We start from the raw sequence: 25,917 nt of genomic DNA, 5'->3' as shown, positions 1-25,917 counted from the left end.
GCTACTCTAACCCTTGTAATGTCCTATGTTATAAGAGCACCAGAAACATCTTTTGTTCTAATGTTTGGTCCATGACCCTGGTTCCCGACACGGAGCTCCTACATCCCTTGGAATTTCCTGGGATTAGAGCATCTAATAGGAGCATCTTTTGTTTTAATGAGGTGACTCTGGGTGGGTTCCTGGATAGCTCCTGGATGGGGCTGGTCACCAGAAAGACCAAGCCATGATTAGATGCTTGGAATATTCAGCTCCACCTCCCATCCTCCAGGAATGGGAGAGGGGCTGGAGACTGAGTTGGTGATCGATCATATCTATATGATGAAACCTCCATATAATTCCCAAAAGTATAGGGTTCAGAGAATTTCTGGGTTGGTCAACACATCTACATGACAGGAGGGTCATACACCCCAACTCCATGGGCACAGAAGCTCCTGCCCTTGGGACCTTTCTGGACCTCAACCTATGTAACTCTTCATCTGGCTGTTCACACATATCCTTTACTATATCCTTTACAATAAACTGGTAAATGTAAATAAATGTTACCCTGAGTTCCGTGAGGCATTCTGGCAAATTATCAAACTCAAGAAGAGGTCAAGGAAACGCCAAGTTATAGCTGGTCGATCAGAAGTACTGGTGACAACCTGGGACCGGCGATCCGTGTATGAAGTGGGGGCATCCTTGTGGGACTGAGCCCTTAACTTGTGGGGTCTGGTGCTCACTCCAGACAGGCAGTGTCAGAATTGTAGGACACTCAGCTGATGTCGCAGAGAATTGCTTGGTGTGGGGGAAAAGTCCACACATCTGGTGTTAGAAGTATTGCGTGTGTGAGTAAAAGAGAAACACAAAAGTGATTTCCCCATATGCTCACTCTGCCTCAGTTTCCTTATATGTAAGAGAAGAAGAACGTCTACTTCACATATTTTTTTGTGAAAATTAAGTTAACGTGTAAAGAATTTAGAGCAATCATAGCTTATAATTATTTTTGTTATCATTGGCTAATGTACTTATCTTTGTCTATATACAAGCAACAACTCTTTCTTAGATATTCCTCTCCCTCCCCTTTTCTTGAAGGTAAATTTTATTTCATTTCCCAAGTATGTGTAATATGTTCGAGATTCAAGATCAGTTAAAGAATTGCAGGTTCCTTCCCTTCATAACTTTATATCCCTTTTGTCTTCTGTGATGATGAGAAGGCTCTTCTGGGGTTTCTAAGCAGACCTCTCCCCATGTCACTTCCACATCGCCAGTTCTCATAGCAGAGTACACACTGTCTATGGACTGACCAAAAGCCAGATACGAAAATAGTTCATTTTCCATAGTTTTATTGAAAAAAATAGCTAGAAACATAATTCTTCATTTGGAGATGAGCATGATTTAAAACCATGACTCATATCCAATTCGTTTTACAGATGGTGACTGAGGCCCAGAGAGACAAATTAACTTGCCTGAGGACGTGCGGCCCTGGGCGGAGGAGGTGGAGGAGGACTCATTATGCATGGTGCTCATGCAGACTGGCCACGTGACCTCAGACGTCCCCAAAGCGTTTGTGGGTGCACTGCAGCAGCACTGGTCCTTTTAAATACCTGTTCTCTCAAATAGCTATTCTAACTCTTCCAACTTGGGAGCAGCACCACTTAGTACTCCATACCAGTTAGGAGTTAGAAGTATCCTTCAGGGCTTCCCTGGTGGCGCAGTGGTTGAGAGTCTGCCTGCCAATGCAGGGGACACGGGTTCGAGCCCTGGTCTGGGAAGATCCCACATGCCGCGGAGCAGCTGGGCCCGTGAGCCACAATTACTGAGCCTGCACGTCTGGAGCCTGTGCTCCGCAACAAGAGGGGCCGCGATAGTGAGAGGCCCGCGCACCGCGATGAAGAGTGGCCCCCGCTTGCTACAACTAGAGAAAGCCCTCGCACAGAAACGAAGACCCAACACAGCCATAAATAAGTAAGTAAGTAAATAAATAAATAAATAAATAAATAAGAAAGAAATATCCTTCAGTGCATTTTAGCTCTAAGTGGCCCCAGAGTGGCATAAAAGAGTTAACACACTCCCCTAACAAGAACTTATGTGACCCAAAAGCAATCCTCTGGAAAATAGGAAAAGGAAAAGTATTCATGGGTCTGTATCTAATATTGGAACAAGTCTTTGTGCTACCATGAAAGTCCCTAAAATAATCATTTTTTTTACAGCATCGTTCAATAATTGATGTATGAAATGATAATGCTGACTCAGAAGCAAAGATTTAATTATATCCCATATACCCCATTTAATAAGGCAGAGAAGAATGTAATCCATTTTAGAAAGAATAATGATGGCTTTTAAGTTTGATATTTAGAGTTTAATAATGTAGTCAACTTTCTACTGAACCGTTCCATTCAGTTGCCCAACACGTGTCTCAAACTCAACATGTCCAAAATAAACTCAATATCCACCCTCAAATAGTCTCCTCCTCCATCTCCGCTCTCAGGAACCTGGATCAAATAATGCCCTGCAAGAAACCTGAGATCTGTCCTTGACATTTCCATCTCCTCCACCTGCCAGAGCCAGTCAAGCAAGCTCCCAGTATCTCAAATACCTCTTCATTTTACCCACTTCTCTCACAACTCACTGGCACTACTCCACTCTAAGCAGGCCTCACTTCCCACAGAGAATTCACGAAAGGCTACCACAACTTCCACCCTGCCTCCGTGAAGAGGTGGCTCTTCCCCAATCTAGTCTCCACATGTGATCCTTCCACAACACAGAGGTGATCATGTCTGCTGTCTTTTAAACCTCTTCAGTGGCTTCCCATTTTTTTCAAATCCATTCAGTGGCTCTTATTCACTCGCTTAGTTATCTGTATTAGGTAACAGATACATCAAACCCACATCCAAAACAAATCTAGGACCCTAATTACGCCCCACATTCAGTCAAAGTACTCACACCCACCCCATGCCACTGTTGCCCCCTACACATGACAAACGACATCCTAAATCCTATGTTCATAATTAGCTTTATTGCTTTATAAAAAGTCTTGTCGTATCTCTGTAGAGTCCTAAAGTGTATATTTTAAATTTTTAGTTAGTTTTAGCTTTTCAAACTGTACCATGCCATATATCATCTCTGAAAGATATCAATATAACTTCTGTACTTACTATTGTATCATGAGGATTAATTCATACTGGTACAGGTTGCTGTAGTTCATTCATTTTGACTAAAATATACTATTCTATATCATTTTATATCACTATTCATACATCAGCTTTTCCTTTGACTGACCTATGGATTATTTTCAGCTTTTATTTTTATGAACAGTAGCACTATGAAACATTTGTTTATATGGAAAAACTTATATCACTAGGAGTGCTGAGTCATCCATGAATTTTTTAGATTTCAGAGATGATGCCAAACCATTATCTGAAGTTACTATAAAAATGTGGAGATGCATCACCTCTAACAACTGGTATTATCAGCCTTTTTAATTTTTGCCAATTGAATGAATATAAATATATCATTAAAGTCTTGGTCTGCATTTCCCTCATCACAATTAATGTTAAATATTTTTTCATAAGGTTCTTTTTTAGTTTTGTTATATTTGTTTCCTTTTCCAAGAAGTGTCTATTCATGTTTATTGCCCAGTTTTTCCTGTTGGCCTATGTGGGCTTCTCTTACTAATAACGGGAGTTATTTATATATACCTGACAATAACCTCTCAGTTACATGTTCTTTGAACATCTTCTACAGTTTGTAACTTCCCTTTTTACTTTTTTTAAGGTATATTTAAGTGAATCAACTTTCTCAATATTAATATAGTCAAATTTATCAATATTTTCTTTTATGGTCAATGATTTTGTATAGTGTTTTAGAATTGTTCCTTAATTCATGGTCTTATAAATGCCTATTTTTTTTCTGCTAAAAGTTAAGTTTTCTTGTGACATTAATATTTCCAAAGTATATCTTGGTTTATGACATGAGTTAAGCATCCAGCTTTATCTGTTTTCCACCCAGATTACTATTTTATTTTCAGCTATATTTATTGAAGAGCTCTTCTTTCCCCCATTGATCTGTAGTGCTTCCTCAGTCATATACTGAATGTTCCAAACGTGTGTGTGTGTACTTCTAGGGTCTCTATTCTGTTGCATTGTGCAGTTTGTCTACCCTTTGTGCCAATTACTACAGTCTTGATCACCAAGATTTTGTTAAGGAATTTGCCAAAAGTCACACAACTAATTCAAGGCGGAGGAGGTGAGGACCAGGTTGGTCAACAAAGCTGGGCTTTTAACTGTGGGGTAATCTTGTTATACCACCTATGAAGCCAGAGGTCCTGATGCTTGGGATTTTTTTCTTTGCCCATTACTGGGCTATGTTCTTCTTCTTTTTTTTTAAACTGAGATATAATTGACATGCAACTTTGTGTAAGTTTAAGATGTACAACATGTTAACTTGAGAGGCACTTAAATAATTGATGATTTGGTGAATGAATGAACATATCTCAAAAATTAATTCAGAGTGTATGCTAATATTGGGTATTTATAAATTGTTTAAAATTTAGAACTAGAAGGGATCTCAGAAAACACCTATTCCAAGCCCTTTGTTTTAATAATGGAGACACAAAGGTCCGGAAAGATCAACTTTTTTGTCAGAAAAGCCTGTTTTTAACATATCTAGAACATGAAAGTTTCAGTCAAGTGCATTTTGCACAACATCACCTACCTGTAAATAAAATATTATTTGAAATACATGGCACAAATTCCTAAATAAAGTAATATTCTGAAATAATAAGTAACAGTAGAAGATGAAATTAAAAACCATAAAGCCTAATTTTCATTTTTTCAAGACAAATATTACTGTATAACATTAAATAAGTCTTAAAAATAAAGAGAGTATTGTTTAATTTTACATTTTAAGTACATGGAAAAATTACTATTTTTGCCTTGCATCATTAAATTTTACATTTTGAGATTTGAAACTGAGCATTAAGCACTTAAATCAGCAAAACTGCTTTTTTGGTACTTCCAGAAAAGGCTGTCATAGTTTTGCTGAATCAGATTATAACATTTTTTGTGACCAGTCTAGAAGTCTCTGTTCAACAAATAATAAAGTGATCATTCTAAACTGATGTGATCCATCAAAACACACTTCCACTTTCAGCCAAGCAGCAGCTCAACTGGTTCTAACAAAAAAACAAAAAAGGCTGATTTATTCTGGGATCCTAACCAAAGATCAGCAAATTAATCCCCATATTCATTTATCAAAAACTGATGGACTCATAAAGTTCTCCTCTTTGAATAATTCTAGTTAAAGGCATAAAAAATGTATATAAACTACCTAAATGGGTCTAGGTTCTGTCAGTTCCAAAGTACTTTCTCTCAATTCTTTGTACTAGTCAAAAACTGTAGTGAGAGAATTAGACTCATTTTGAAAAGAGGAAGATAATCAGAATTTCTCCAATTGGGCCAGAGCATTATTGCAAAGCAAACTAAAGATGTCCAACAAACTCTTTTGACAAAAATTAATTTTTGGAAATGCTTTTCTCTGTTTCCCTAAACCTCACACAACTGATAGTATCAATGAAATTCATTTTATTAGCATATTTTGATTAATAAATAACCTCAAAAATATCTGTAACATTAAAAGCAGATTACATTCATTAAATAAATGCAAATCTCTAGTCAGTAATTTAGATCCACTTTTCCAAAAGATACAAACATATCAACAGGGACTCAAAGTTTACCTTTTGTCATGTCTATAAAGAAACACTTTGCTAAGTAGAGAATTAATGTAAATTAGATTTTTTTTAATGTTTAATTCAATGAGAATAAAACTAATTTCAAGCATGCTTAAGTACTTTAGAAGCACTCATTTACTAGGAATATTTTAGAAGTAAATTAATAGGTATTTAAGTCAACAGAAAGCATAGAAAAATTACTTGGAATAACTTCAGGAAATGAATCTCTATGACTTTACTTAATAAAACACCATTTATATAAATTATTATGTTTCTTTAGCATTCACTCTTATCTAGTCATTGAAACTGGTTCCTAAATAGGGAATATTGAGTTAAAGTGACTTTATAGTACACTTGAAATTATCTTTTGCTTTTAACATAGGGCAACAACCTGGTAGCCCACAGGTTAAATCTGGCCACCAACATGTGTTTTGTTAAAAATACATTGTGCCTTTTTCTTTTGCATTGCTTTTGGAAGTTTTAAGGGCTGTCATGTGTAGTCTCATTTTGCTACAATCCTCACCATCTCACTTCAGTAGTTTTCCTCTTTTATGTTATGTGCTTGGACTCTAAAGGCTTATGCTTCTGGAAGCCTAAATTTAAAATTCTGTCCAATTTGAATGTTCACTACAGTCACAAAACATTGGAATTATTAGAATTAGAAGGTACCTTAGAGGTTAGCTAACTCCTCATTTCTTCTGACAAGACACCTGAGGCCAAGAAACATAAAGTAGCATTCCCATGGTTAAATGTACATTAATAGTTCTGCCCAAATGCACTTCTGAGTCAATAAACTTCTATTTTGAAATTTCATGCTTTGTCATGAGTCACCACCATTTTTATCGCTATGAAAGAAACATTTGCTTCATAAGCACTTACCCCTGAGGGCAGGTAGCAGGGACCTCTCCTTCTTGTCATCACATTTGTTACATTCACTGAAGTACAGGAGTAAGAAGACATCAACGAGAACCCACATCAGTGAAGTGGCTAGAACCACCTTGCAGTAAACAAACCTCCTCATGTCTTTCCTTGATTTCTAGTCAACACAGAGATCGGAGACAGATACAACTGTGATAAATCCAAGCCACAGGGGTGAACTCCAGGATAAAGGCAGGATGCATCCCACTGTATTACAAAAAAAAAAAAGAAGAAGAAAAATTAATTATTGAACAGTTTATTTTGCATAAATGTGATATAACATGAAATATATGACTTATTTAATGCTCCCATATATACCAGCACTTGGCCTTCAAGTTCAGAATTAAAAGCTCAAATAAATGAAAGTTGTATGTAAGCCAGGTGGCTAAAATTCTAACAGCTAATCCTAGATCTGCCACTACTCTGCTGGGCCCTTGACAACTACTTGATTTCTTCAAGTTGTATTGCCTTTTTCTTAAAGTCCTTTCATGGTATTCTGTAAAGCACCAGGTTGTAAAATAGTGCAATTCTAAATTTACTGTGATTCAGCACTTTTAAGGAGCCAATACTGCTGAACTAGAAATCATCCTGGACTACTATATATTGCAGTGGCTAAGAGCTGGACTTTATGCATAGATAGGCCTGGGCCTATTTACTTCCTGTGTAGGGGAGACTTTCTAAGCCTCAGTTTTCTCATCTATAAAATGAAAATAATAATGCCAAACTTAAAGATTTGCTATGAGGACCAAATACGATAACACTTGCAAACTGTCCTACAGAACACATAGTTATTAATGTTAAGATATAAAACAAACACACACAAAAAATTCTCAGATTCTCAAAAAGGGCAATTACATGGAATAAGTCACCAGTTATTTAGACTTAAAAAGCCCATCTGGTCTGCATAGAAAGTATCCACTACAAATGTGCATTTGAGAATGGGCAGTACAAATTCAAAGAAATTATCAGAGAATAATTTCAGAGGATAATACATTAATATAAAGTGACTTAAAATAACCAGAGCAAGAATTCTAAAGGCATGACAAAGACATGTGTGCAATTATTGAGAGATATTCAATACCATACACATATTTGTTTTATTTACACTACATAGAACAATAACTACCTGGTTAATTCATTTCTATCTATACAGTAACTATATCAAAATAAAAGTCTCATATAATTTGCTACATTAAAATAATAGAAACTGAAGTATATATTTATTGATGTGAATAAGATAAGTAACAGTTTTGACAGATATTTGAGGAGAACAGCTATTAAATACAAAGATACTTAGACTATTTCAGAAACACTTGTCTCAAAATAAAAACATCAAAGTACAATTTGCTGAGGCAGAAGTTCTTTAAATTAATGGCAGCTGACTTTGCATAATAAAGCAACACAAATGCTGTTGCCTGTTACAAATCTAACCAGACTAGTAACAAATTCAAAGTTTACATGAAGTGACAATTTAAAAAATTATTATAACAAAGACTCTACTTTCAATGTCTACATAAAATTTACATTTATTCAACATATATTTAAAACAGAAAGATACAAAATGTACAAATCCAAGGAATGCATGATATCTGAGGTTTATTTGTTATTTTTCTTGAAAAAATGGCATGCTAATTATTTTATTTCGTTTCAACTTCATTTTTCTGTAAAAATTATAACTAAACACTGGAACTCAACCTCTAAACCTGACGACAAGGGAAGGATTCCCATATATATATTTCCTGTTACTTTATGTATATTTCACTGAATATGATATTTGAAACAATTCAAGCTGTTAAATTTTCTGTCTTTCTTTGGTCCTAAGATGGAACATGTGCCTTCAGTTTGTTGTAGAAAAAAGTCCTATGGAAAAGCATATATAACACTAATGGTAACTAGATGGCCATTCCCAGATTTAGAAGGAATACCTTAAAATAAAATATCCTATAATAAAAATCTATATATTATATAAGATCTATATATTACAGGATCTTTTTATCATAAAGATCTATAATAAAAGACATAAAAAGAACCATCCCTGGCTGTGTCATAAAATGGAAACATGAGTTTAGGTAGGCATTTTGCCTCTCTGTGCTTCATTTTCTTTACTTATATTTCCTTCCCCATCCGTCTCACAAACTTGTAAGGCTTAAGCAAAATAACGAATGAGAACATTTTTTAAAAGAAATATAAAGAATATTATTATAATAGAAAACCTGAAATCACTTAATATTAAATATTAAAATGTCTAAGATAAGTCATTTCCTAATAAAAGCCTAACAGTAGAGGTTATTGAGAATTTAATTTAAACTTTAGCCATAATAGAAAGTGAAAATCACATCTTATTGCCACTTCAAGCATCATTCAAATTATTCTAACTTCATACCCTGGTACATCTATATGTCAAGATATTAACACTGAGAAAACTTTGACTTTACTATTTTATGTGATAAAACTAAGCTGCTGTAAACATTTTTGTTTATTTATGAAACAACCTTTCCTTATATATTTCAAGTTTTTAATTCTATCTACTGTGAAAACACCTCTACCTAAAACATACTAAATTTTGTCATTCTTTATCTGGTGGTACTTGTAAAATAGTAATCTCGTACACTGTTTCAATACTCGTCTTCATAAGAACAAAACTGATTGAGCAGAAGCATGGTACCATATACAAAGTAACACTAACCAACATAAGCACAGTTGGTGGCCCAGGTTTATTTAAGAGAATCAGCATCTGTATTATGTTTTTATTCCAGTAAGTCCCTATTTATTTGCAAACACTACTCTGTTTCTCAAGCCAAATCCAAGTTCTGCAATATCCCTGGCTTGCCAAATCAGTGTGCAGCATGACTAACTTTGCATAAACTACAGGCTCTTCTATCCAAAAATATGACCCATTTTCTAATCGTTTCAAAATCTTTTGAGCACAGTTATTCCCCTCTTTAAAAATATTTCTCTAGATAGGAAAACGTCAGGAGTTAGAAAGCTATCAAGTGCCATCTTTTTATTTTTTTAATTAATTAATTTATTTATTTATATTTATTTTTGGCTGTGCTGGGTCTTCGTTGCTGCACGTGGGCTTTCTCTAGCTGCGGCGAGCGGGGGCTACTCTTCACTGCGGTGCGCGGGCTTTTCATTGCAGTGGCTTCTCTTGTTGCGGAGCACAGGCTCCAGACGTGCAGGCTTCAGTAGTTGTGGCACGTGGGCTCAGTAGTTGAGGCTTGCGGGCTCTAGAGCGCAGGATCAGTAGTTGTGGTGCACGGGCTTAGTTGCTCTGCGGCATGTGGGATCTTCCCGGACCAGGGCTCGAACCCGTGTACCCTGCATTGGCAGGCGGATTCTTAACCACTGCGCCACCAGCGAAGTCCTCAAGTGCCATCTTGCTAGTCATATTGCCTTTCCTTTTCTTCTTGCCCACTAGATAATGGTGTTAGCCAGAAATTCTGAGATATTACAGATTTTTTGTTTGAAAATATACACCATTTTTACTATTCTATAAAAAAATGTATTTCAAATATAAAAAAATAAGATCTAAGTAAAGCTTAGGAGTTTGGTAACTATGTTTTTAAAATAAGAAAGAAATTTTTGTTTTTAATTAGGAAGTTATCACTTACCCGGGGAATCTACTCTAGTTGCTATTAGACATATTTTTATCTGTAGCCAAATATTTTCTTTTGTAGAAAACTGCATAATAGGTGCAAATTTATTAAATCTGTTTTATGAGGCTATACTTGAGGCTGCCAAAGGATGAAGCTCGTGGAAGACTGTGGGCAGTACTTCCAGAACTTGCAGGGACCCAACACACTTTAAATGTTTTAAATAGCTAGGCAGGAGCTTCTGAGAGCTGATGACTGAACAATTATGCAGTTTGGTTTAAGGACTGATACATCTAGTGAGTAAGCTTTGAAAAAATACCCTGAATTAGTTACAGGTCTTATTGACAGAAAGTCTGATCTTCACATGAATGAAGATTTAACATTCAGGTGGGCTAGAGGAATCTATCTGCAGCCTAAACCAGAGTCCACCATAAAAACCACTGTAAACCGTAAAACCCATGCCACAACGAAAGATAACACTAAGAGACAAAGAAGCAATCAATGATAATGTTAAATGAATGCCTCATGTGGAAAGATGGTGGAAAAGAAGAAAAAAAAAATTACTTCACTTGAATTTAAATTAAGGAAATTTCAAATATTCATAAAATTTGACTATTAGGATGAAACCAAGCATAAGACCTACGACTCTATATTGCAGAGTTACAATGCCATGATCTGAATTGAGGTTCCCACACTCACTAATTGTAAGGCTTAATTCAAGTTCCTTAGATGTTCTATGCCTCCATTTTTCTATTCACAAAATATGAACAGTAGGCGCTACCTCATAAGACTCTGAGTATCTAATGAATTAATACACATAAAGCTCTTATAACAGTGCCTGACACATAGGAGGAGTTCAATATACACTAGTTATTATTAGTAGTAATATTATCATCATGAACAGCATAGAAAGAACAAGAAAAAAAGAATGAGAATTCTCTTCCCCAATCCTTCTAGAAGCAGTATATGTTCAGTATGTATGTTTAGGGGGTCAGGAGACAAGATGAGCGTCACAAATATATTCAGTATTTAAAGTATATTTATATTAAATTGAAAATGTATTTAACGTTAAATATATTCAATATTTGAGCATTACAGATATATTTTATATTTAATTATGAAAAATATATTTAACAGATGTAGTTGCTGATGGAGTATGGGTTACACAGGATTTTACAATTGTCAAAACTCATTGAACTGTACACTTAAGATCTGTGCATTTCACTCTATGTAAATTATAGCTCATTTTCTTAAGGCAAAACCAAAATGGTTATGTACCTATTATATGATTCCCTGATTTAATGACATTTTGATTAACTAAAGAAATTATAGTCCAATTGCATCAGATAAGAGTGCTTCTACTTATGACCTTTCTGATCTCATTTCTTACCAAGTGACCAGTCCCTTTTCTCTGCCCACTGATACGGTCATAGCTCCCTGCTCTTACTTCCTTCAAATCTTAGCTTCTAGCACACGGAGAGCTTTCCTACCAACCTATATAAAAGAGCACACAACTTAATCACTCTATATTTCCTTAGCTCACTTTATTTTTCTCTTGGTACCTATTAACAACCTCCCAGCATATTAAAAAAATGATTTTTGTAATATGTTTATTATTTGTCCCTTTTTCTTAAATAGTAAGCTGTATGAGAACAAGGTTTCATATCTCTTACATATGCCCTTTCTCACTTCAATATATTTAAATTTTAAAACTCCAGCAGTGTTTTATGTGCAGACTTGTACTCCTTCCTCCCGCCAAAAGATTCATAAGTGAAGTCTTCACCCCCAGTATTTTAGAATGTGACTGTATTTGGGGATAGATCTTTTAAAGAGGTAATTAAGTAAAAATAAGGTCATACAAATGGGCTCTCATCCAATATGACTGGTATCTATCTAAGAAGAGGTTATTAGGACACAGACACACACAGAGGAAAGGCCACGTGAAGACAGAGAAGGTGGTCATCTACACACAACACAGAGAGGCTTCAGAATGACACCAACTCTACTGACACATTGATTTTGGACTTCTAAAATCTGTGAGAAAATTAATTTCTGTTGTTTAAGTCACCCAGTCTGTCATACTTTGTTATGGCAGCCTTAGCAAACCAATACACTGGTTAAATTTAACTTTCCCCTACACCACTCCTACATGCAAACAGATGAACATGACTAGAAAGAAACCCCAAAAATATGCTGCCTGTTCTCATTTTAAATCTATGAATTCACACTGGACTTGCAGTGCCTGGCAGCCATCCTGCAATAGTTCTAGTCAAATCAATCTCCATCCCTCAGATAACATTTGCACCTTGTTTGCCTTCAGACTGCCATCTCCATACTATTTCCTCTCAGCTCATCACCACATGTATTCATTTAGCAGAGAAGATATAAACAATCAGAAGAGAATTTTGCATACTGCCACGTGGAGTGTATCAACTTGCTGGTTCCTATTACTGCCACCCCTAAATCTGCAAGTCCAAGTGTGACAATGGAGGAACTATCCTTTTAGGAGTACAACACCCTCCGCTCCCACACATTCACGAACTTTACTGATGCACTTGTCTCTTTTGCACCAGTTTTTCTTCTCGAATGAGTCATTTCTATCAATACAAAGATGCTATATGGAAAATCATCTTAAACCAAGTTGACCCCACCCACATTCCTCTTCAGCGATCCTTCCAGCTCTCTGCTCACGTGTAATGCAAAATTCTGCAAAGAATTATGTATAATCACTGTCTACACATCCCATATCCTTATCCTCTCATTCTCTTTTAAACTCAACAGGCTTAAGCTCCTTCCACTATATGGAAAACATTTTGGATACAGTCATGGCCAAGTCCAATTGTCAATTCTCAATCATCTTACAAAACTCCTAGGCAGGATTTGACGTAAATTAGCCAAAATACTTTGTACTCTTTTCTGGCAACTCTTTTCTTTCACATTCCCTATTTGATCTTACAGCAAATTCTGTTGGCTCTACCTTCAGATTTAACACACTTCTCACCAATTCCACTGCTGCCGTTCTAAACCAAGCCACCATCACCAACTTGACATATAGTTTCAACTTCTTTTTTTTTAAACATCTTTATTGAGATATAATTCACATACTATTAAATTCACCCATTTGGTGTACAATGCAATGGCTTGTAGTATAGTCACAGAGTTGTGCATCCATTACCACAATCAATTTTAGAACACTTTCATTACCTTGAAAGAAAGCAACTCCCCTTTGCTATAACCCTCCAACCCTCCCATTGCCCCTAGCTCTAAGTTACCACTAATTGAGTTTCTGTCTCTATAGATTTGCCCATTCTGAACATTTCATATAAATGAAGTCATACAATATGTGGTCCTTTGTGACTGTCTTCTTAAGTTAGCATAATGTTTTCAAGACTTTATCCATGTTGTAGGATATACCAGTACTTTATTTCTTTTTCTTGACAAATAATATTTCATTGTATGGATATACCACATTTTATTTATCCATGTAGCAGTTGATCCCCATTTGGGTTGTTCCCACTTTTTGGCTATCATGAATAATTTGGTGATGAACATTCATGTACAGGTTTTTATACAGACATATGTATTTGTTTCTCAAGTATATACATAGGAGTGGGATCACTCAATTATTTTCTTAAATACACCCCCATAGAAATCTATTCTCCACACAGAAGGCAGTCTGATCATGCTAAAACTTAAGTTTGATCAGATCTCTTCTATGTTCTGATCATTACTGACAAATGGCTTTTTTATCACATTTAAAGTAAATTCCAAATCCCTAACTTCGCTGTAACACAAACAAATCTGGACCTTGACTACCTTTCAGATTTCATCTTCTAACTCTCTCTCCTTTACTTAATGCACTCCAGAATCTTTGTGCTTGAAGTACCCTCTAGAACGCCATTTCCCTAAGTAATACAATGGCACAACCCTTCACCCTTTATTCAGATCTCTGCTCAAACATCCCCAGAGTCTTCTTTTCTGGGCCAGCTTATCTGAGATAATGCCCTTCCACCATCTATGCAATATACTTATGTGGTTTATTCGGAATACATATCACTAGTACTTGTTAATTTATTTATTGCCTGCTTCCCCCCATGGAATTATGTCTATTATTCTCTGTGCTATCCTTAAGACACCAAAAACATTTTCTGGCACAAAATAGGTGCTTGATAAACACCTGTTAAATGAATGAATGCAAGAAGGACCGAGAAGTAAAAGGTCTGGTAAAAATGTGGGGAAAATTAAACAAACCCTGGCAGTCATAATAATGAAAACTGAAAACATTAAACATTCATTTAGTTGAGCTGTGGGTGAATGGTGCTCTAAACTGAAAATAACTTGTTCACCAGCATAAAGCTGCTCTCTTGCTCCATGCCCTCTGAAACCTCTGGTCCCCTCTACCCTGACTTCAACTGCTTTAAGACAAAAATATGATTAAGGGTGAAGGTGAGGGAGGTTGTCACCAGAGCAGACTGAAGTTCATATGTACCTGTATAAATATGGTTCAGAAGTTAAGGGGGGATGGTGGGAGGAGAATTTCCACCTACAGCTCTGTTTGAGTATGGCTCTGTTTGGTACAGGCACCCAAGTCATCATCTTACCCAGTCTCAGGTTACACTGTTGCTGTTCTCGTCCAATCAGCCACCTCTGGCAACAGTACTGTGGCCCATGAAACTAAACTGGGTCGGTTTTCTGATTTCCAGACTGCTTACAGTCTGACAATGCTGTGTCTTTTGTCGCAAAGGCCACTCAATGATGGAGTAATAGTAAAGGTATTAGATTTTCCATAAACTCTACCAAAGTTTTTGCTGAATGTTGGAATGACCTCCTCAGAAACTGACTGAAAAAGACACCTGACCAAACTTCTAATCAACTCCTGGTCCACCCACCTGAGCAAGACAGTGGCTTCCTAAGTTTGGCCTTCCCAAAAGAAAGTTCATCTTCTCGTGGCCGCCTACTGATTAATGATCAGGATGAAATGGGTGGGGAATTTTATAAAATTATTTTTGAACATATGGATTCCACCCTGTCCATTCCTGAACATGGTGCATTTTTCTCTCCCCAACAACAACCTCGAGTCAGTCCGGTTGGCATACCTCTAACGGGCAGTGCAGCCACAAAGAGGCCTGGAGCATTAAAACTTAATTCTGACTCCACCACCTGGATTCTTGTGTTGGACTGACATGGTCCTAGACCATGAGGGTAATAAGCTCTTTGTTGTGTACACTGCTAATGGAATCCAACTACAATGGACAATGTGAGCCAACACAGGTGGTATCTGTAGTTTTTGTAAAAATGCCCTTGTCCCACTCATATTTAACCCTTCCATATGAAAGGTCTGGGTCACAGTAAAAGATGTTGAAAAAAAAGAGATGATGTTATATTTATTAGGCTAGGACGCACAAAATGTCATGGCTATGGAGGGAGCTTACCAACCCTGATATCTGAGGAGAAAACAAATTGTATCCGAAGAGGTGGAGGGAAGCGGTGGGCGGAGGGCGGTCAATTCATATTCTCTTTGTCACCCCAACATTAGAGCCTGGCAATATAATCACATGGCCTGCCCGAGTGAAGCAGCTTCCGCAGCTGGCAGTCTGAACTACTATCTCTTTGTCACCTCATCCATATGCTATAAAACCGAAACACTCATATGGGCATGACCAGACCTGAACTAGCCTGCTGTGCCTGATGCCCTCAATGGCAGCTACCAAAAAGAGACCCTTTCTCTGCTTCTCCTGATGTCTGAGCAGCTTTGGGTTATGCTCTATATGGCAATCCAGGCTATAAATAAGTCTTCAGTGACATGGCACATGCTTAACCATATCAATGTAATGGTGATCCAAATCAAGTTTATCAACAAATATTGAACTAGAGTAACCCGTGTCCCTTTGGACTTTATGTTTGGATCTGGGGCAGAATGGCCTATGGACTATCTTGCCACTGGGGACTGAGGTACTTGATTGCCTACTACAATGACAACCAAGGATCAGCAAATCGGGCTAAATTCTCTTGCACTAGTCACCCTGGATAATAAGGTGGCCTTAGACTACATCTGGGCTGCATAAAGTAAGACCCACTTATACCCTCTGAGACTTATTTACAACGATTGAGTCGAGGACCCTGGGAGACATGATTGAAGTCAAAACTGCAGGTTTGCCTAATCCTGCTGTTTTAAGTTTTGCTCGTAATAACCTTAAGTAAATACAGTATGAGAAAAATTGAATGAAATCGTTCCCAGCCTCTATCAGATTAATCAAGATGTTCAACGGAATGGCAGACTCATGTGAAAATTCACCAGAAGCCAAAATGATGGAGGACCCAAAGGTAGCTATTGTTGGGATACCCTCCTCCTTAGGGTCTCTCACACTCCTACACTTCTCGCTGTGTATGCCTATAGGCAGGGCCCCAAACACGCTTCACACAGGCCATTTCTCAGGGCTGTGTTTACAGCAAGCAACTTAAAGAATGAGGTGAGGTCTTTCTCTGGGACAAAGAGCAACCTTTTACTGCTTTCGATAAAAGGGTGGGTTCCCTATGGTTATCGTTCTTTTCCTGAAATGCAGCTTGTCATGTGTGCAGGCATCCACTGGTGCAGTCCCCATTACCTCTGTGGCATCTGGGAGGCAAGGGGAGCTGGGGCAAACATGTTGAAACTTAAGCTACTTGCTGTGCCATGACTAAAAATGTCCTTTGCCCTGACACAGGAGTCTATTCTGCCAACATCTATGAAACAGTAACAATCTAACTTAGTAGTGTTTAATTAAGTACAATCAAATTCCAGACCCTTCAGAGACCTGAAATCATCACACAGAAAAATCAGGAAGTGTGTATGTGTGTTGTGTGGATTTTCATACATACAGAAATTTTTCTAAAAGGATGCACCCGCTAAACTTGATAATCTCTAGGAGGAGAATTGATTTATAGTCTTCTGTAGTTCTGAATTTTTAATAAAAGCATGTATTATTTCCAGAATAAAACTACTACTTTAATTATAAAAAGTAATGTACGCCTTTCATTTATCCTACAGACAAAACTGAGTATCTACACAGATACCAGCATCTATGCTAGGCACCAAAGTTAAAACAGATACAAAGATGCAATCTCTGCCTTCCTGTTTCCGATCCAGTAGGGGAGATAGACAAGAGCGTCAGAGTAGGGATAAGAAAAGAGGTAAGCGAAACATTTGGAGTGATTCCAAGATGTGGAACTCTTTTCAACAGATAGTTATAATGTGTAATTATTAATGTTAAGAGAATACAGCAACAGATAGGATAATTGGGCATAGAGAGAGTGAAAGAAAGGTGAAGCTTTATAGAGAATGTGTATGTGGCAGACATCATTTTTCAAGGCAGTTTTTTACACACTGGTCTTTTCAGTCACGCTTGGTTATAGCAATATCCATTCTATGAAGATACTGTGAATGTCAAAGCCTAAAATATATGTTAATGAGACTCTATAAGCAATAGATTCTCATTAAAACATAATGAAATTAAGTCTTCATTTAAAAAAAGCTTATAAAAAGCAATACATGACCCTCAAAAAATAATGAAATTAAGTGCTGTAAAAACTGTATCAACCTAAAAACTGCTCATCTTTCATTTGTTTAAGGTATTTAATAACTGCTCAGTATTCATTTTATAACATGACATACCAGTGGTTTAAGCTTGTTCATTAATAGTTGCCAAGAGAGGTAAACAGAAATCCAAAGTGTTCAACTGGATATAAAACCCAGAGATTTAAGACAACAGTAGAGCATTTCGACAGTCTCCAGTAGAATTTCACCAGCAAGCTGGCCATCTTCTGCCATAAATCACATGATTAAAAAGAAAATAAATGAATCCCCTGAGACATTAAACCATTAGAAAATCTTAACCTCAGCTTCCTACTTCCTAGCTGGCCTTAAGGATTTTGAATTCTTCATGACAAAAGATGTAAGGAATGAATTACAAGTGTTCCTTCTTTGAAATAGTCAGGGTAATGTGGCTATTTCTAGTCTAGATATTCTTTTCAAAACAGGGGTGTTTATTTGTAGAAAATAATGAAGAATAATATTAAATTAGCTTGTAAAATTATATCACAGCCACTCTGTTTCAACAAGCAATTAGTGCGAGATAAAAAGAGAGTGAAGTATCATCAAACAAAAGCCCAGAACTCTAGGGCACAAAAGGATCCCAGCAGCACAAAGGAAAGGATGCAGAAGGGTCTTGGTTACAGAAAACTCCAAAAGTAAAATAGACTAAATAAAGCTGCTTTCTGATATTCTATCCTAAAATTACACAAATGTAAATAAAATTTTATTTGTCGGCTTGAATATTTTAATTTAGTAAAATTTTTACCATAATTGATACATGAGAGAAATGCACACCTTTCTTAAAACTAGTTTTAAAATTATTAACAAGTAAAATATTCAACTTCTTCCACTCAAAAGAAGCAAAAATCAGAACCAAAAAACACTTTATTAAAGCCACTATATCCTTACTTATTAGTTTGATTTGCAGCTTCAGTTTTGTCGGGGTTTTTTCTGCAACCTTCCTGGTGAAGTTATTAACCATAAATTAAGTGCCATAAAAGACAGGCAATTAGAGGAAAGAAGTAAATAAAGAGTTAAAAATCAGGATATTGAATAATTAGCCCCCAATTAATTAAAAGTAAAGTAAAATTATTATATCCCCCAACAATTAACATTCATATTCTTATTAGCAGAGCAACATTGTCATAGAAAATTGCTAAAAACTGTAACTTGTTAATCAATATAAAGCAATCTAATATAACAAAGTATGTAATCCAATAATAGAAAACACAGAAATATTATAAAGTAAGGATATTTGCCAAAAATACATGAGAAAGAGAAAAATATGCCTCTTTACAAAATTTAAAAATTGAGCAGAGATTACCATGATATATAAGCACATGAATAAGCAAGCGGAAAACAAGGTTACATTTCCCCTATCATCTGGGGAAACTATTATTTCATTTAATTAGGGATTATGCCAATTAAAAAACTGTAAATTAAACACTGTTTCTGAGAAAATTATGTTTTCTCGAAGAGGGGATAAAATGGGTCCTTACAGGTAGAAACGTAAATTGGTAAAAACTTTTTTGGGGAGAAATGTGGTTTCTTAAAAATAAAAATGATTTTTGACCTGCTTTCTTAAAAATAATCCTAAATTTCTCCACTGCAAAACTCTCTTGTTAAAACGCCATACTAAAGAAAAGTCTTCATAGACAATGTTATGACAGCATTATTTATAAAAAGAGTACATAGGTATACACAGTTATGATAAATTATAACAAATAGAGAGATCCAAGGGATTGTCAAAAGTTATTCATAAAACAGAATAAATAAGAAAGAAAAGGAAGGCAGAACCTCCCATTAAAAATAAAGCTTGATTTAAGTATTCTGTTTCAGAATTTCTCTCTTCTACTGGTCTCCAGTATTAGAGAATCTATGTGACTTTGGAAAGATAAAATTTCACCCTACATGTCATATTCTATTAACCTCCACATTCCTTTTTAAAAAATGGCTAACTTTCCAAACCTGGAGTTTCACCCAAGATTCAGGAGCTATTTTTTTCTGTTTGCATTTGTGGCCTTTCTTCCAAATAAATACCCTCTTAAAACCATCAGGACCAATATTTAAAAGCAATTACTGAATCTGGGGAAGACTAAGGACTTCTAATCACTCTCAGTGTTGCAGCCTGCATTTCATCAAATCCAACTACATTTTTACGAAAGAAACAACACAAATGGATTTTGTATTTCACTTATGTAAGGAAACTGTAATATATTGAAGACATACCTATTCAGACCCCAAAATGTTCTTCCCTTATAAATGATTCAGGTTGAAATGGCATGTTAATTGAAATACCTGAGAACTACAGTGATTGCTACTCTAGAAAATGTCTCCTATCAATAGTATACTGTCATTTGAAAAAATCATTACTGAGATAATGGCAAAAATGATTAGATTGAAAAATCAAATTACCACAACCAAGAAAACCTCCCTGGTTAAAAGCAAGGCACCCCAGTACTTGTTTTTATTCAGAGTCCAAAAAAAAAAAAAAACCAGATGTAGTATACAGTTAATACAATCTATCCTACAGTCTGTTTTTAAACAACCAATCTAAAAGTACTGTCTTAAGTGACCTTAGTTATCATTTTAATACAATAATTAAATAACATTACATCTCTGGGGTACAAAAAAATGTATGTGCATTTATCATTTTGTGCCTGTTGTTGCCAATTAAATCAACTTCTGGAAACAATTCTTCTTTCAGTATTATTCACCAGAAATTAGCAATGGGGAATATGGTGGGGGGCGAGGTAGTAGTAAGGGGCAGGAGAAAAGTGATTATCACCCTACTCAAACTTCTCTCAATTGTTAGATTCCTTTCTAGAAATGGTATTTTTATAGATTATATCATAGCAGTGAGAAACAATGTTATTAATAGACAGTTTTTCTTATTACAGCTTATTTTTGAGTCAAGGTCAAAATTTTAGAGTCAAATTCTAAAAGCAAACAACTCATAAGTTTTCTGCAAAGGTTTTACAGTTTCATAGCTTAAACAGCAAAGTATAAAGCTTCAAGATCAATAACATCTGTTAGTACAAGGAAAAGCTCCACTATTTATGTGGCTGAATGTTTATGATACTTTCTTTTGATTTCGATAAGCAGAATAAATAATTCCAACCAGTGATTGACCTCTGAACAAATCAGTAGGTGTGCTCTGCATCAAAATCTCTTATCTATTAATTTCTGTGAAATGAAACAGTGTTCAAACTGAGAAAGAAAATGCTGGTATGATTCTTCTCTTGCAAAAAACCATAATCAATATAAAAATTATCAGATTTCCCACATCCATTCAGCTCCATACCACCAGAACAGCAATCAACATTTTATTTTTCTTTTTGCTTCACATTTCTGGCAGAGAGGTACAAAGGCAGCAATCTGAATCAATGAAACCTATTAACTGCTGCATGGGATTTTTTTCTTTATACCAATTTTAATTCCTGGTTATTCACACTCTCTCATTGTATTAAATTACATTTCTCATTGATCAGATTTAATCATGTTACTCTTCATCATATTTCATATATTCCTTTTTTATTCATCTCATTTCCTCGCCATATTCTCCTCTTTTTCCAGTTATAAAAGTCACCGAACCAGGATTTTTCATTTCAATTTACAATTGGCCTTGCAGGATATGTTTGTCTGTTGTTTTTTCCACATGTCAATTATTTTTCCCATTCTTTTCCAGCTTTCTTGTATTTTCTTCCTCTTCTATGGAGAAAACACCATATCTCTTGACCATCCCAATATTTCTCTATAATCTCCACTGGCCATTATACAGAAGCTCCTTTTCTCTTACCCAGCGCCTGAATGCATATTTTAAGTTCTTTCTTTATTCCAACCAAAACCAAAATGACAATTGATGATCCCTAAGAAAGACTGTACTTGTAGTCATGTGTTACTACTAAGACACTGAAGAGGCTAAATAATAGCAAAAATACCAGAACAATGAACATTTATATGAAAGAGACAGAAACATACAAAGTGTTATTTTTTCTAAAAATGCAGCCATATGCAGTATGGCTAGGGGTATTAGACAGACTTTGATTCAAGTCCTATCTCTGCCATCCTTTAATTTGGAGATATTGGAGAGGTTAATCTGCCCAACTAAGTCCAGTTGTTCCCAGATTTATCAAATAGCAATAAGAGCTCTCCCTACTTAAAAGGTCATGGGAAAGAGTATGCACATAAAATGAGAATCAGAGGAACCGGCACATAGTAACTAATCAGTACATTTTAGCCATTGCTACTATTGTGATCAATATTATGATGAGCAAAAAATTTTTGTTAATACAACTCAGAAAGAGAAAAGCATTTAAGATTCCTTCAAATATAAGCTATTTATTTCATTTATTTGGCAAATTTAACTACCTAAAATCTCTCAACCCTATGCTAGATGCTTGGGACATCTTTCCTCTCAGAGTTTTTAATACAGTATTTCCAGATAAAATCAAAGACCTGCTAAGAGCAGGTCCGTTGTTAAGAGTACCCATTTTATTATTTTTACTTTGTTCTTTATGCATTCCATCACTTTATATATCTTAATTAAGTTTATTATAGAAAAAATTAGGGGTATTCATAAATTTGCTGGTAGACTTTGACGATTTTGAGGCACCTATGAGACATAAAGTAGGACTGCCCAGAAGGCAGGTGAGTATAGCAGTTGAATTTTAGGACAGATAAAGATGAGGGAGTTAGCAAACCAATGTTAATTAAAGGCATCAAAATTTCCACAAAGAATCCTATGGAGTCCAATTTAAAAGAAAGTTAAGCCCACAAGTGAAATTGGGCGAGGTCTATCAAGGGAAGAGAAAATCATGACAGTGTAGTGTTAAAGATTCCAATAGAAGGAATATTGTAAAACAGAGGGCATGATTAATGGTACAAAATCATGCTAAGAGATCAAAGAAGTATAGTCTATATGTAGTCCCAGGACTAACTTCAGTGGTGTAAGAAAAAACAGTTTCAGACAAGCAGGGAAAGCAAGCCCCCGTGTGCTGAGGTGTGAATGGAGGATGAGGATTTGGGACAGAGAATGGAAACAATTCTTGGAAATGTTTAATCGTAAGTAGAGATAAGAGTTACTGTATAGCTGAAGGTGGACTTGGAATGAAGGGAGGATTTGTGCATAGATGCTTATTTGTTTTTAAGCAGAAAGATACTTTGACATGTTTAATGCCAATGCGAAGGAAATCAGGAAAGGGGGAGAAGATTGAAGATACAGAAGAGGAAGAAAATATTCATTTGAGTTATAGGGCTCTTAGGACACATACAGGTATAAGGTCCAGAGCATGCATGATGGCACCGGCTTACAGAGGAAGACACATCAGAAGGGAAGAATGAAAGGATTTATGGATAGAAGTAAATTAGCAGGAACCTTGCAGTTCACAGATGCTATTTTCTCTGTATGGCATCTTTTAAGAAGGAGAAAAGAAGAGTAGTGTGAGGTTAGAGCACAGGACAGTAGAAAATGTTTTATACCAAATTATGGAGAATGGAAGATATATCTCTCTAGAAAAATACATAGAAGTTGCATCTCAGAGTAGAGGGCTCAGCCGAAGTTGTCATCCCAGATTCTCACCATGTTTGCCTGGGGTATATCACTTCTGATGCCTGCCCAGAGGGACTCAGGCATGCCTCCCTCACTATTCCTTTATGCCTTCTTCCATGAAAGGGGTTAACTCCAGGTGGTAGGTATTTTATTTTATACTTTTCATTTTTTTTAACAAAGTATATCAATTTAAAAATCAGATTAATTAAGTATGACTAAAGCAAACAGAATACTGTATGATTCAAATCTCAGTGAACTCTTAGTTAACCTGATTTGGATGGGCTGAAAATGACTTGTAACACCCTTCTTTCCTAAAAATTAATGATGATGCATCTTTCCAAACCTTTGCACTCATACCTACAGACACAGCAAAGGAGGAAAGCACAGTGAAGTAAGTAGAAACCCAAAGAATTTTGCTCTAAGCTAGCTGCATTTTACTAGGTGGGGGGAAAAAACTGTGGTCGTGACTAACATGGATAAGTGCCCAAGTGACTCTATTTCTCTCCCTCTCTCTCCCTCTCTCTTTCTCTCTCTCTCTCTCTCTCTCTCTCTCTCCTCCCTCCCTCTTTTTCACCTGGACCCTACTGTTTCCAAGATACCTTCTAGTTTGACTCTCTGCTGCTCAATTGGGTGTCTCTGGTACTGACTGAGGTTGCCTGGCAACATGACCGATGGAACACTCACCAGCCTGTGTGGTGGCTCTATTTTTTGGTTCGCAGGTGGGAGATTTGGATAGAATTTCATAAGGTTTCCACATTGCAATTCTGTTTCATTCCAGTGAATGTGTAATGAAGTTTATTGCTTACAATATTATTACTATAGTTCATTGCATTATTCATCATTGTTTAGAGGTTTTTATTTTTTGAAACTATTATTAATACTTCCAAAATTTTTAAAGAGGTTGGATTGCCCTTCAAAAGACTTCCTACCTTTTCATATGCACTATCATAAAGCCAAAATTTTAAAGAATATTAAAAACCAAAAGGTTATTGATGGGGAAGAGATATAAGGGGAACTTCTTGGGGATTGGAAATGTTCTGTATCTTGATCTGGGTAGTAGTAACACAAGTACATAACTATGTAAAAATTCATCAATCTGTATACTTAATATTAGTGCACTTTACACACTTTAATATACATTCTAGAGTTTTAAAAGGTGCTGACAAGATGAATAAACACACATACATATCTAGAAACAGAAGCTCTATAAGCTTGGTATAAGTTTTAAAACAAAAATAATCTCTAGGCTTTTATCACAGAACATAACATCTTCTTAAAGACCAGACACTGTTGTTGCATTTAATCAGTTTAACAACAGAGACTGTTTTGCCATATGGCAACCATGCTTTTACTAATAACTTGCTATTTATAGAGAAGGAGCCTTAACTGTCACTTCGACTGGACAAACTGAGGAGAGTAGACAGCCCTAAAAGCCACACACTGCAGATGATTTGCTTTTTGTTTCAGCTTCACTGGATCGCAAGCTGAATGCCTCAGATGGAGAGAAAGATCACATCTAGAAATTCACCTCAAGGAGAGACTTCATACACAAGTCATACACATGCCTTGCTGGTCTGGCCTCTCTGGGGTGAGCTAGACGTACCACTTGCTACAACATAACATGGACAGAAAAATACATTGGCAAAATCTAACACAAACTTTAAAACAGTGGTCCTTAGTAGCTTTATTTTGCTGTATTTTATTTATAAAATTTTATCTTACAATCTCCATACCAAAGAGTGAGGGTATTTTCTGTACTTTACCCATTGGACCTTCTAAAGAGCTTAGCACTAAAGTTGCACAGCTTTTAAAAGTACTTTTATGTTGTTCTTTACGCTCATCATGGCTTTAATAAATATTGCCCAATTTATAAATGAGTAATCTAAGGTTCAGAGAATTTAAGTGACTTGCCCCAAATGACACACTTATCTAAGCCAGCATCTTCCCAACCAGAATTTGAAGCCAGTTTTCTAACACACACCATGTTGTTTAAGGAATACCTATTGTTTCTTTCCGAACTGGCAAAACCTCCCCACCAAGCCAGTTCCTGTAAAAATTCAACTTTAGTTTGTCTAAATATGTCTTTATCACTTATTTCCTGGTCTTTAGGATATTTCTTTTGACAAGAAGATCTGTCTGGGGCAAATAAAAATGCATAGAATTGTGGTGCTTTAAAGCTGTGGAATAGGTAGTGGAGGTCCACTCGTTCACCTAATTCATTGTCAGCTGACAAAACTGAGGTCCAGCGAGTTCTGATGACTTTCACAAGTTTCATAACTTCTAGCGGTAGAATTCAAACTAGAACTCTTCTTATCTGTTTTTCGGTTTGACATTACATACATATTACTATCATAAACCTAAATTTTGAGCAATATTTCAGTATAGTTCAAAGAATATAATGGATCTATTTAAAGGGTAGAAATTGAGACTCTCCATCCCAGCTAAAAGGTAAAGCTTTACCCAAGAGAAACAAGGCAAATTGCCTTTCTACGCTCTCAATCAGTATTAGTCATGAATAGACTCTGTCCTCCCTTAAATAACTGAACTTATGTTAATATAAGGTGGGTGCAATAAA

General features: G+C 36.0%; 1 protein-coding gene across 7 annotated transcripts in view; it reads right to left on the bottom strand.

Annotated features, from left to right (window-relative positions):
• GALNT13 (polypeptide N-acetylgalactosaminyltransferase 13) overlaps positions 1-25,917 on the bottom strand; it is a 560,582-nt gene that overhangs the window by 487,059 nt on the left and 47,606 nt on the right. For 6 of the 7 annotated variants that reach the window (XM_082465040.1, XM_082465041.1, XM_082465042.1 and 3 more), the window contains one exon: positions 6,587-6,832. In XM_082465040.1, coding sequence (XP_082321166.1) covers positions 6,587-6,728 — 142 coding nt within the window. In that variant the 5' untranslated portion in view covers positions 6,729-6,832. Of the gene's footprint in view, positions 1-6,586; positions 23,707-25,917 lie in introns of those variants that run through there. The other variant, XM_082465039.1, reaches the window with a different exon arrangement.

The sequence above is a fragment of the Balaenoptera physalus genome (genome assembly GCF_965194825.1).
Source record: "Balaenoptera physalus genome assembly, chromosome: 6".
Lineage (NCBI taxonomy): Eukaryota > Metazoa > Chordata > Mammalia > Artiodactyla > Balaenopteridae > Balaenoptera > Balaenoptera physalus.
The sequence above is the reverse complement of the archived record's forward strand: the minus strand, read 5'-3'. Positions and strand labels throughout refer to the sequence as shown.